Source organism: Stegostoma tigrinum, chromosome 22, assembly GCF_030684315.1.
Source record: "Stegostoma tigrinum isolate sSteTig4 chromosome 22, sSteTig4.hap1, whole genome shotgun sequence".
Classification (NCBI taxonomy): domain Eukaryota; kingdom Metazoa; phylum Chordata; class Chondrichthyes; order Orectolobiformes; family Stegostomatidae; genus Stegostoma; species Stegostoma tigrinum.
Window position 1 is genome coordinate 46,262,723 of NC_081375.1, and position 14,034 is coordinate 46,276,756.

At 41.5% G+C, this 14,034-nt stretch overlaps 1 protein-coding gene across 7 annotated transcripts in view; it reads right to left on the minus strand.

The window, feature by feature from the left end:
* The window catches only part of LOC125463787 (myosin-16), a 298,842-nt gene that overhangs the window by 118,499 nt on the left and 166,309 nt on the right, over positions 1 to 14,034 (minus strand). For all 7 annotated transcript variants that reach the window (XM_048555486.2, XM_048555484.2, XM_048555489.2 and 4 more), the window contains one exon: positions 7,935 to 8,021. In XM_048555486.2, the coding sequence (XP_048411443.1) occupies positions 7,935 to 8,021 (87 nt within the window). The remainder of the gene's footprint in view (positions 1 to 7,934; positions 8,022 to 14,034) is intronic.

Below are 14,034 nucleotides of genomic sequence, written 5' to 3' on the forward strand. Positions count from 1 at the left end.
TGAAGACTGGCATCTGTGACACAGAATCTGTTGATTCATCTCCTAACTCAGCAGGTAGTCTTTCTGGCCATCATGCTGGTGCAGAATCTTTATCCCTGCACTCTCCTGTCAGGAGGCACTGACACTCAGGAGCAGATCTCTGCCCATGTCCCTTTCAAAGATTCTGAAAAGTTACCCAGCAAAGCACTGAGCCATTAAGACCAGCCCAATCCCAGGTCTGTGCTACTTTCACTCATCTAAAGCTGCGGTAGTATTACAGCAGCATTAAAACTGAATGCTTTGCATTTAGGTTTGGGGAGAGTGAAAAGCAGCTGCCTTGCCTGAAGCGTATGTGTGAGCAAAACGGGAGAATTAAACTGGGCTATCTGGTTGTGTTCCTTGCAGTTGACTATCCAGCAAAAACAACAGCCAAGATATAATCACAACGAACGGCCAGTAACCTGAAATGTCAAAGGCTGATCTAGTCCATTGGAATTATAGCACAGCCAAGGAGACGATTAAAAGGGAGATCAGGAAATCACGAGGTTTTTTTTGGGAGAGGGTAGTTTAAAAATTGTGTGGCCATCATGTTAGATTATAAAGGGAGATAAATGTTTAAAATTTCAAGACCTTGTAAACAGAAGGGTGAGACTGAGGTGTAACAGTACTCACCTGGCTTTCCAAATCGGGAGTCGCTGCTACTCAGGGTAGAATTGCCCCGTCATGCAAATACCTGAATTCTTTTGCACAGTATGACTGTGTTAAAATGAGTAAGGGTCAAACCTGACTTTCATAGGTGCACCACTTCCTGGTGCAGACAGACATCACAGAGTGCTGACTGATGATCATACCCAAATACAGTGTATTTTGCTTACATCCACGGATTTCCGCTTCACTTCCCTAATGAGATTGTGGGTGAAGGAGTAACTCAGCATCCCCATGAGAGCCATAACCTTGTTCTGATGTTTAATCACCTCAGTGAGCAATTTATCCTGCCTTCAAATCAAACTATTAAGTTGAAATTACCTTTCTTTCCTAGAAAGGAGACAGTAAGCCCAGAATACATGGTTCCTCAGTCAGTGACTGAGTCAGTTAAAGGACATTTTCATTCAATGGGAAGGTGGTTAACTGCAAATACGAAGGGTCAGATTTCCACTACTGACGTAGTCAGCTTGAATCTAGGGGATTTTCCACCTTAGTAAATCCACTGAAGTAGGAAATAGCAAATCACATGCAACTACTGCTCAGGACGTGGAACCAAATGCCAGATAGAATCCGTCCCTACTGATCCAAGAAGGAGATAGCAGGGAGCCACAGGGCAGTGGACAATTACTGCAGTAAGCTAGGAAGAAGGCTCAGCTCAATTCTCCAAGGACTTTGGATGGAATCCCACAGCATCCTAAACAACCTAGACAACGGCAAGAAACGTCAAAGAATCACACAAAAGGTCTGTAGTCAGGAACAACAGAGTTCTGGCTGTCAAAAAGTGAGATTCTCACAAGAGAGTGGCAAGTTGTCCATTGAAAGCGGGTTTTTGCTTGTTAATGGCCTTAGTAACAGCTCATCTCTCCTTATTAAGAAGCTTCCTATCCCACCACCCTCGAGGAAACTAGACAATAAGAAGTTGTCACATGGAAGGCAGGTACCTGGCAACCTCAGCTGACCACTTGCTCCAAAAGTACTTCCATGTTGGGCACCAAGCACAAATGTTTCAGAGCGCATGCTGTTTGGAATGGAGACACACATCCTACAGTCATTACATGTTGCCAATGAGCAAATTTGAAGACAATGCATGTAGCTTACAGCCAAAGGACTTCTGCTGCGCTTCCTCAGTGGGACCGCTGTCAAAGGAGTAACTAACCATTCCCATCTTCAATCTTCTCTCGCTCGCTGTCACCCACCCGAAGCCCCACACCACTAACCTTCATGCCCTCTGCAACTGCCTACTCAGTCACTCGGAGCACCTGCCCACCAGCACCAACAGTAACAACTGTGCTATTTTCGCCTTCTGTAATGGACAAGTTCATGTGTCAGGTGCCAACGGAGTGTGCCCTGAGATATTGGTGTCTACTTGTCCAGGTTATTAGGAGCAAGCAGCAATTGGAATCTGCCAAGTCCCCATGTTGATTTCAATCTCAAGCTTTCTCACTACCTGGCTGGTTTGGAGGGTTTGGTAAGATAGGAGGCTAAATAGTGATGAAGTGAGTTGTACCATTAACAAGGCATTTAACAGCAATAACGCTCCTAAATTGGCAACGCAGAGCTTCTAAACAAGAGTCTCATAGCACCACTGTCACAAGTCAAAAAGGTAGTTCAAACATCAAGATGACTCTTGCTGCCCATCTCATCTGATTCTGCTTCGAATCTTACGACAGCTGTCATCGCTCAGAACCCTGTAAGATGCTGCACGTATATTCTTGTTGATTTGCAATTTTTTGTGACTGATTCATTTAAAATTCTCTTTTAGACTTTTCATTATGCGAGCGGGGATGTGACAAGGCCCTCAAAATCGAAGGGCATCAAACAATGAGTGGATGCCTAATTTTAAATACAGCAGTTCTATTTGCTTAAGTCCAATATTACAACCTAAAGTACTGTACTCTAATCAGCATTTTAAGACAGCTGGAGATAAGTATTTTGTTTAGACCTACACCAGCAGATTCTGCCACCATTGCACGGCCCAGAAAGATGGGACAATCCCACAGCTACATTTCAAAGAGAAATTCTCCCCAGCATTCTGACAAATATTTACATGGAGAAGGAAACTGAAGTGCCAAATCATACGTGCAGACAAAACACTGATACGTGCAGAAGTCACCACACATTCTGTGTTTCCCATTTTTAACTGGAGGGACACCAGTCAAAATAGATGTGACTGCACTGTAAGCTGATGAAACAAAATGCCTTCTCTCCTTAAAAGGTAAATTTCAATCTGTAGCTCCAGTCTTTCCTAGCTTTAATTTGGATTTTTACATTTGAACTTCTTTTTCATTGTGTTGTAAACATGATTCCTTTCCAGCCCTCTAGACAGCAGACGTGGAGCTCAAGTGACCTGTAATACTGAAGCATAACAATAATGGTCACTACAACACGATGGGAGTCATTTTCGAAGTCTTGATTCCCACTTGCAGCTTGTACTATTTTTAGAAGCGTATTGAACCAACATTAGTTTGGTCTATTTCCCACAGGTTTAATCAGCACTGGTCCAACTCTTCTGATACAAATGTGATGCAACACAGCTTAACGATCACTGCCTTAGAAATTCCTTAGTTACTGAAATGGTAAGCTCAGTTTGCTTATATGGTGATGTACGTTGTGTTGATTTGCACTAACTAGTTTTGCAGGTTAATTCAATAGCACTTAATCTCAACTCTATCTATTATTTTAAACAATTGCTGGAGAGACTTAGCAGATCTGGCAGCATCTGGTCCAGTGATCCTTCTTCAGAACAGAAGATTATTATTACTATGATTTTTACACAGGTTAGTCACAATTATGTTGGCTATAATCTACAAAGGTAACGAACCTTAGGGTCTGCAAAACTGCAAATATCTACTAATTATAACTTGTAATTCTAGGCTGTGTGAGATGAGATGATGCTTTCAGTATACAGCCTGTTTTCCAAGGCATTTCAGATACCACATGGTTAAGTTGACTGCGCTCTTGTCTCGGAGTCAGAGGATTGTGCTTACAGAAAACAATTGCAAGTACATCATCGCAGTCGCAGTCCAATGTGAATGCCGCATTGACACTTAGACAATTAGAGAACTAGATCACAACAACCCTTAAGAAATTACACAACTCGGGAGATATCAGCAAGACAGACTACCAAAAAACAAAGCCAGTGGGGTCCATCACACGCCAAGTCTATGGGCTCCTTAAGATACACAAGCCAGGGGACCCCTCAGACATACTGTCTCACTACCAGGTACAGCAACATATAGACTAGACAAAGGACTAAAACAGAAATTGAAATATTTAGTAGACAACACTACACACTCCATCCACTCCTCCCAAGAATTCCTCAACATCGTCGAGGACGCCAGAATAGAAGAGGCAATGACATCGAAGTAACTGCACTATTTACAGCCATAAACATCGACCCAGCCAAAGAGACAATTGCCACACAGCTGGAAGAATCAGGAAGGCAGACACACCACGGCACTAACAGCATCAACAAGGACAGCACCCTGAAACTGCTGGATCTGTACCTTACAACCCACTACACCTTCAACAACTGTATATTCACACAAATCAACCAAACACTAATGCAATCCCCAATACCAGGGCTGAGTTCAGAAGTGGTAATGCAAAGATTAGAACGGCCAGCGCTTCCCAAATATCCAACACAAACTCTGGGTCCACTATGTGATAATCACGAAGGTGTCATCTAAATGCACAAGAATAGAAGAAGCCCACCAACATAAACAACATTCTCACCAGAATAAAAATTCACAAAAGAAGAGGACAGCAATAACTGACTACCCTTCCTGGACATAATGCTGGAACGTAACAACAAGGGGGACCTCCAGACCTGCGCATACAGCAAGACCACCCAGAAGGGCCAGATACTTAATTACACCAGCAACCACCCCAACACCCATAAACAGAGCTGCATCAAGACATTATACAAATGAGCCACAATACACTACAGCAACCTGGAATTATGCAAAGCAGAACAGGAGCACTTACGCAGAGCTTTTAAAAGGAATGGATCCCAAAAAGCACCATCTTCCATTATCACTGTGACAGACCACAACAAGACAAAACAACACACTAGTCATCCCACCGTACATCAGAGACATATTGGGAATGACCACATGACTACGTAGACCCCTAGATATCAGGGTTGCCCTCAAACTAACAATCACCCTGCGACAGCTACTGATGAACGTAAAGGATCCCATGCCCACAACAAATAAAACTAACATAATATACAAAATACCATGCAAGGCCGGTGAGAAACACTGCATAGGTCAAACTGCAAGAAAAGTGACAATAAGGATGCACAAAGAACAGCTAGCCACCAGAAGACAACTAGTTCTCACTGGTCTCAATACACAAGGACAAGAAGAACATGAATTTGACAGGGAGAACACATCCATAATAGCTCAAGCCAAACAGAAGCATGCCAGGGAATTCCTGGAGGCGAGGCATTCCAACCGGAACACCATCAACAAACACACTGAACTGACTTGATGTACAAACCACTGAGAAACAGAACCGGAAGTGACGACAACCGTCCCAGCTAAACCAGACACATAAATAACAAGTGGGACAGAACACCAATGCTTCACTGGAGGCAATGTTACCTAGCAGGGTGACAAAAATGTCTGCATCCAAACACAACGGCTTGGCAAGCAAATCTACAACCTCATCCACAACCTGAGTTACAAATATTCTCAAAAGCCTTCAGCATTGACACCACTGAGGTGAGACATTAAGTTCCAGCGGGCATAAAAAAAATCCAAAGCCACTACTTTGAGGAAGAGAGGAGCTCTCCATGCTGTCCTGGAATAGACTGGTTGCGTTGATCCACCTCTGTAAAACATGCTTGCTTGTTATAGCTGTGTACTGGACCTTGCTGTGCGCAATGTGACTGCCTGACCTACATTACAAGAATGGACATGTTTCAGAAGAACTTCATCAGCTACTGCATCCTGAATCATGAAATTTGTCCTATAAAGGCAAGTGTGTTCTTTTCCGACAAAAGGAGTGGAATGCCAGACTGCTTGAAGGTGACAAGGTTGCTTTCAAGTTGAATTTTGGGAAAGCAGACAGCGAACACCTACAAAGAAGTGATAGAGCATGGTCCTTCAGTGGTTGAAGATTGTGGTGCCAATGGTAGTGAAATGGCTATCTATTTATTGTCCCCATTTTTAAACTTCTCTTAAATTTAGCGAGACTCATGGGTGTTGCCGACTTTACCCAGCTCCACGACTCACCTGATTGGTCTGAAGGTGAACATAAAACTACCATGACTCATTGAGACCAGCCACTGTGAAGAGTTTCATTAACGCACACACTGTGTTTACCCTCAGAATAGCAACCGAGACTTTACACTTTAAAGTGGAGAAGCAGCAAGGTGACTCATGGCCGCTTCCATTGAAGTCATGAAATGTTACGATGCAGCCATTGCACTGTGATGTTGGTACTGCCAAATATAGAAACAAAGCCTCTTTGAATAGTGGGCCACAACAAAATGAATTAAAGCAACTGTTTGGGAGAGGGGAAAATGTAAGCTTACAAAGCAAGTGGACATGTCAGCATTGCACAGTAGCTATTTGCGTTGTGGTACACAGAGTGGGAGAGGAAAGCACAAAGAATACAGAGAAAAACAATAAATAGATTCAAAAGGGGAAAAACTTGTAAAAAGACAAGTGCTAAATTAATGGCTCTTTACTTAAATGATTGTGGTATTAGGAACAAAATAAATGAATAAACAGTACTAATACTGGTTAATGGGACATTTATATGGAGAGCAAAGCTGAGAACTAAATATTCAAGGCTTTGTGGCATTTCAAAAGAAGAGGAAGGCAGGAAAGGGGAGTGGGATAGTGTCAGTATGGAATGGAATAAGCTTCAAAGCATGAAACATAACTAGATGTTACTGGAAAAGCTTAGCAAGTCTGGCAGCATCTGTGAAGAAAACTCAAGAGTTAACATTTTGGGTCTGGTGTCCCTTCCTCCGAACATTCTTGAAATCCATGCATGTGGAGTCAAGGAATAAAAAGGGAAAGTAGGAGTTATCTATAGGCCCTCAAACATGTAGCTATAGAGTGGTACAATATATATTGAAAGTGAATGTCCTATTGGCAAGTTTGTGAATAATAAAAATAGAAAAGATAAGCAGCGAGGATGACTCAAAGTGTCTGCAGAGGGATATGGACAAGTTGACAAAAACTTGACAGACAGAATGCACAGGAAGAACAGAGGAGCTAAGTATGATTTAAAACAGAGAAAGACTGCAGAATGTCACAGAACAGAGAAACCTGAGACCCCATGCACAAATTGCAAAATAAAAACTGGCATCCAAATTCAGCAGACAAATGGAACACTGGCCTTTATTCAGATGGGAATGGAGAGGTTGAGTAAGCTGGGCCTTCACTCATTGGAATTTTGAAAAGTGGAAGGCAACCTCAGGGATATGTAAAAGTCTGATTTGTTGCAGAAAGGGAGAGTCTAAAACCACCAGGGCACGATCTCAAAATAAGGGGTTGCATATTTAAAATTGCGAGGAGGCAGAACTGTTTCTCTCAGTTTTTCTTTACTGCAGAGGGTTGTTAAGCTGGGTCACTAAGTGGCATTCACAGCTGAGATAGAGAGAGATTTTTAATCAATAAGTGAATCAGGAGTTATGGGGAGACAGACAGGAAAAAGTGGAGTTGAGGAACATCAAGTTAGCAAATGATCTCATTGAATGGTACAGCAGACCCGATAGGCCGAAAGGCCTATTTCTGCTCCTGCGTCTAATGGTCCCCTCCATTCACATCTTATGACACAACTCATTTCTACTTAGCTACAGAATGAACCAATATATCATTATATAATTAACCTTAATTTATTACTAATGTCAGCTTTGTGACATAATTTGCCAATACCTTACCACATAATTAATGTGCCCCAGGACATGTAATTAACATATATCCTGCTATACAAATTACTTATGCCATATTGTATTTCTATCATGGATCTTATTGTAATCTAATATGTATTGGTACATTTACAAAAAAAAACTCAAGGTCACCACTGACAATAAACTTGCAATAGATTGTAAAAGCACTGATCAACAAGTTCAATAACATAGTACCCAGAGAAGAAGAGTCCAAAATAGATCTGCCAAATTACACAGCCAACTCAAGCCAGGCTTTTCACTTCAGAAACCGGATTGTTTCTAATTGCAAGTCAAAGGAAGAGAGGGATGCACATTATATATCTTTCAGTGATGCACTCACCCTTTCTCTCTGAGCTTGTAGTTTCCCGTTGGATTTGGTCAAATGGTTTATTTTGTCCTCCTCAACTTGTAGATCTTCCAGTCTGTGCTGCGAAAAGATAAAAGAAGAGGAATGAAAACAGATTCAATGAATCTGCTATCCAATGTTACACTGAATAATATAATCAGGGCCACTCTAACTCATCGCTGCAATACGACTACAAAAGAGGTTGACATTGACATTAACGATCTCTATTACAACTTGTTGCAGCTTTGTCAGAACATGTGTCACGCATTAGATCAAGAATACATTATCATGATTAAAGTGCCTCCGAAAAACTGAATCTGAATTCCTAATCTCCATATAATGATAGCCTGCTAAAAGATTGCATCTGATACACCAACTAGAAGACTATTTTGCCTGTGCAGTCCGATAATATGGTGTCTCACCAAACTATCAAGTTTCTGACTCTTGCTAAATGAGCCGGTACTACTGGCAGAGAGATTGCATACACTCCAGGAAGCAAAGAAAGGAGAGACCCAGAACTGCACAAAGGTCAAGCCTTAAGAAAGAATGGAAATGAGGAAGAAAGTTTGAATGGGGAAGGGAAGGAATAGGAGGAGAATGAAACAGGGAGAGAGGGAAGGTTGGAAGGAAGGATGGATTGATGATCAGACAGACTTGCTCATGTACAGTATCTTCCACGTTCTCTGGACATCTGAATACTATCATCAATTGAGGAATTTTGGAGTAAGCGACCACTTTAATGCAGGAACCCCAATAAACAATTTGTGCACAGAATGGGTCAAAGCACCGCGTACCTTTAAAGTTCTATAGTTATTTTTGGTACTGTTAACCTTGAGGTTTGAGCGTTGTGGGAGAGAATAAAACTAAGCAAATGCGTCAAAACCTAAAAATCCTTTTATCTTAAACAAGTTGTATTTATAGAAGCAATTGTCACATCAAACAAGCGTTAAAATATATAAAACACAGCACCACCTGTTTACATACAGTTGCCTGTCAATGCACCATCCCGCTATGCCAGAATAAGAGTAATTTTCTGAAAGATGCAACAGCGGACTTACTTGCCTATGTATTCTGATAATTTAACACTCCATAGGAGTCATATTTTTCCTTCAAGGTAAGCGAGAGTCCTAGAGCATTAGAAAGTAGGAGGACTGGATGGGGAGATTGCGCACTCAGTCATTCAAGATTTTTTCAGTGTGTGCTGCGCACAATTTCCAGCAACAGGTGGGCACAGCCATTTTGTTTGAAAACACCGTTACAGCTAATGACTTCAGAATGCATTGTCAATTCAAACAAAACTTGCAGAATTTGTTATCTATGGGTTCAAAAAAAAAGCCAACATCTGCAGAAGTATGGAACTGTTGAATCACCAAAATGACAAACAGGACTGAAAATAATAGAAAACAAGCACACTGCTGGGGTTTTAATATTCAAAGGCCCGGAAATATTCCATCTGTAAGTAATCATCTCTCAATAAATAAGAAAAATCACAGTGTGAGGTGTATATACCAGACCAAAAGAATAGCATCTGTTCATCATTAAATAACCAGGGAATTATTAAAGAATGCATTGGGTTTGCTAAGTTCCACACTCCTCTGTATGTTCTCACTACAATACTAGACAGCTTCACAAAACTGCACAAGGTTGCAGGGGTATAATCTACTGATATACCTGCTCAGTCACGTGTTGCATGTTTTTCATATGAAATAATATGTTTTCACGTGAAATGAGTGCCCAAGTCCTTTGCTGTCTGCCTGGAACCCCCAACAGCCTTTCTGCCTCCACACTTTTGGACCTCCATTCTTGACGTGCCCTGTTGTGGGCTGTTGACCAAATTGGGTTTTGGTGATCCTTGTAGACCTCTTCCTATTGTCCAGCAGAATGTAACAAGGGACTACTACGAAGAAGCAAACACCAACATCTGTCTATCATTACTGCGCCTTGCTGGAGTAGTGTAGGCGACCATGAACTTCTAAACTTTCCAAACACAGAAGCAGCAGATGACCCCCATGTTGCAGCTCAGGGTGAAGCCAGTTGTTCACATTGTTTACTTGATTCCTTCGCTGCTGCTCTAGCTTTGCTTCCTTAGTGCTTTCAGTGGTCACAAGGCACTATAATCCTTCAGCACAGATAACACACCTAGAGGATGTCATTTATCTTCTTTCTGGACAATAGGAAGAGGTCCAGAAGAATCACCAAAACCCAATTTTGGTCAACAAAGATTTCTTTGGTTCATTCGGTATTTCGTTAGTTCTTTTCTTCACCTGGCTCACCCTTAGGATCCTTAAGCATCACATTTCAAAGCTTTCGAGTTTCTTGTCTACCCCTTTCCTGGAGGTCCAATCTTTACACTCATAATTCATCACTGGCTACAATAATACTGGTGTTAGAATAGCTTCTCTCTTCTGCACAATTCACTGGTTTCAACGTGGCATCAACTCATAGTGGAGTACTGAAAATGAGGAGTGAGTTACGTGAGGAATGAAAGGCACAAAACAATGTCCTACCACTTCATAGTGCAGTCATTGCTCTCAAATATGTCATTGCTTGGCACTGTGCCCGCTGACAAAAAGTCAGTGAGAAACATTCTAAATATAACTCAGTAATGTGAAAAACGTAGGGCTCGATATAACTCACTAGTTTGACTTGAGACCAAATTTTCAATTCTTAAATATTCCTCACAAAAAAAGCCAAATAGAAAAAGAAATTATATTGTCATAATATGATCCAAATTCTTCATGAAAGCAACAGCCATACAAACCAAGCAGCACTCTGAAAATCAAGAAGTAATCGTTATACATAAAAACTGAAAGAACTGCAGATGTCGGAAATCAGAGACAAAAACAGAGAAAGCTGGACAAGCTCAGCAGGTCGGGCAGCATCCGTGGAGAGAAATCAGAGTTAACGTTTTGGGTCTAGTGACCCTTCCTCAGAACTGTGAAACATAATTGGGATAAACACTGCAACAGTGCTAATATATAATTAATGCAAAGGGTCATCCTAAAATCTCAATAATTTTCTCGCTAATTATTGTTTCAGCAAGTAAAGACTGAAATGTGTTGCAAATATACAAAACTACTATACATACCAAAACAGGCTAAAAGCATTCCTCCAATAACTTTATCATAATCAATGTTTAATGCATCTTACCTAATTATGTCAAAGTACCATTGAGAACATTGCAATTCCTTTTCTGAAAAAGTCATAGCTTCAATCATTAATTTTGTTAATCTTCACAGATGCTGCCAGACCTGCCAAGTATTTCTGGCTCTTTGCCTTTATTTCAGATTTCAGCAAGACTTCCCTTTTGTTCTTCCTGTGTGCTTAATTCTTAATCTCCCTGCGCTCAGGGGACGAGATACAAAGCTAAAGGCTAAAGAACCAGCGGGAAAGCTATGTTTGTGCCGATTTCACATGGTACGCTCAGTAACTAGATTTAAACTGGCTTTGTCAATGGTTTTGATGCAGTTTACCAGCCATCTACATGCTTGGCTGTGGACGATGAACATCCAAACTAATTTTTTTTCTTACGAAATAAAATTGGATCTTTAGAATAATTTAAATTAATTACATTTAAATCTCAAGCAAGCGATTTTTAGACTGGAAGGTGCCTTTCGGCTCTCCACTTAGCAGGGCTGTGGAAAAAAAGTCTTACATAGCTTTCTTGACCAAACAACAGCAAAAAGGACCAGGCTTCCACAGCTGCTAAAGTCAATCAAACCTGCTCTACAGGCATCCCTGCATTTTTTAGGAAGAACAGGAAGGCCAAAGGGCAGTGGCTATCGCTGCCCTTAGCAACCATGCAGTGAAGCATGTTTTAAACACTGCGCTTACTTTGCCATACCATCTCATCAGAACTTGGCGCCTCTAACTAGACCTGTGTTTGCTGTGAATCCATATTGTTCTTGGCCTGATTTAAGAGGACAGTTAAGAATCAGACATAGGCCAGACCCGGTAAGGACAGCAGATTTCTTTGCACAAAAGGGCATCCTTGAACCAGATTTTTTTGTAAAAAATATGACTATGATTGCTGTGGAACTAACTGCTGGAAAAACTCAGCAAATTTGGCAACACCTATGAAAACAAAGGAAGAGTTAACATTAAGTCCAATAATTGTTTCTCTCTCCATAACTGCTGCCAGACCTGCTGGGTTTCTCCAGCACTTATTTTTATTACAGACAGCCATAACAAGCACTATTTTGTTTTAATTTCAAAGATAATCTCATGCCCAATAGCACCAGTGCTGAGATTAGTTCTCATTCCAGACTTTATTTAAATGAAGTTAAACTCCATAAACTGCAACCCCTTGGGACATCATGTTGAATTTGCATGGGGCGTAGATGAGGCCTCTTCTGTAGCACTGTGTCCAGTTCTGGTTGCCCTATTATTGGAAGGATATTATTAAGATGGAGAGGGTACAGAAAAGATTTACCAGGATGTTGTCAGGGATGGAGGGTTTGAATTATAAAGATAGGCTAGGGTTGTTTAGCCTTGGAGCAAGAAGGTTGAGGGGTGATCTTAGAGGTTCATACAATCATGAGGGACATAGATAAAGTAAATAGCAAGGGTCTTTTTCCTAAGGTGGGGGAGCTCAAAACAAGGGGGCATATTTTTATGGTGAGAGGAGAAAGATTTGAAAAGGACATTGGAGGCAACTTTTTTTTTACACCGAGTTGTTTGTATGTGGAATGAACTGACAGTGGAAGAAGTGGTGGATGCAGATGATACAGTTACAACATTTAAAAGACATCTGGATAGGTTCATGAGTAGGGATGGTTTGGAGGGATACGAGCCAAATGCAGGCAGGTGGGACTAGTCTGGTTTGGGAACATGGTTGGCATGAATTGGTTGGACCGAGGGATCTGTTTGCATGCTGAATTAAATTAAATCTCCGGAGCATTGCCTGACATCTGGATAACTAATACCGTAATGTTACCATTACCCTACCGTACAACCCATATGTACCCCCCACCCCCACCCACCACCTCTACCCAGCTTGCCCACCGAATACCTGATTGTCTGGGAAGCAACAGGGCAGCCACTGTCTTGGATTTGAAGCCCCTTTGAGAAGAAGAATGGGCTCTTGACAGAGGCCTCAGCGGGAAGACGTCTGAGATTGGGGGTCGGGCGGGGGAGGGAGGTGAGAATCACAATTTTCTGGATTCGGGTGAACCTTAGATCTGTCATGATGGTTCCAGGGCTGCCATGGCAAAAGGCTGTTCTAATCACTGTGGTCCTTTATGCATTGCACCAGAGCCTCCTTCTCACAGCTCAGGAAGGGCTGTCCATCCTGTGTGCTAGACACTCATCGGCCAACTGGCACGAGATCACACTGAAACAACTACTGTTAGAAAAAGGGCGCCTTGACCACACAAGTGAGACTTCTAGTCCCACTTCCCCTTTCCCACCAGATCTGAAAAGATCCCCACTGAAGTATCCTGAAGTAAAATGGCCTGCCTGTTGAGCCAAAGATAACAAAATGAAAGCTGGAAGGATGTGTCAGAGCAGCACAAGACAGTGATTCAGACAAAAAGTTTACATAATCGGTCTCTGCCTCTCTTATCTGCTGAGGGAATTAGAGAGAACAGATCATCAAGAGTGAGAGTTAAAATCTAAATAAAAACCAAATGAAATCATACCACAATCTCACACTCAACCACCAATAAATTTATCTTCAGAAAAATGGGTTATTCCCAGTAAGACCTACATGCTCAGAGTTCTATCAATTTTTGTTTTTCTACACGTTTTCCTTGTTAGTTCGATGAACCTTATCAAGTAAATGGCCAAATGAGTGAACTGATCCTAAAATTACTTTGTGGATTGAAGAGTCATGTTACTCTAGTTTTTCTGGCAGGTTATCAAGCAAATTACTTTTTATTAAATTATTTGAAGTAAATGGGTTCAACATCTGTCAACGCAGATGATGAGTGGGTGATGATTTCTGCTTAGTTTCTTGCTCAGTCCTGCAACAGCCTCTCAGGAACCTGGAAGACTGACCTCTGAACTCCCCACTGGCCTGTCCAATATCCACATCTGCTTCAGTAATCATAGTCTTCCAGCCAGCTGACTCTTGACAGGTTTCAGAAACAGCAAA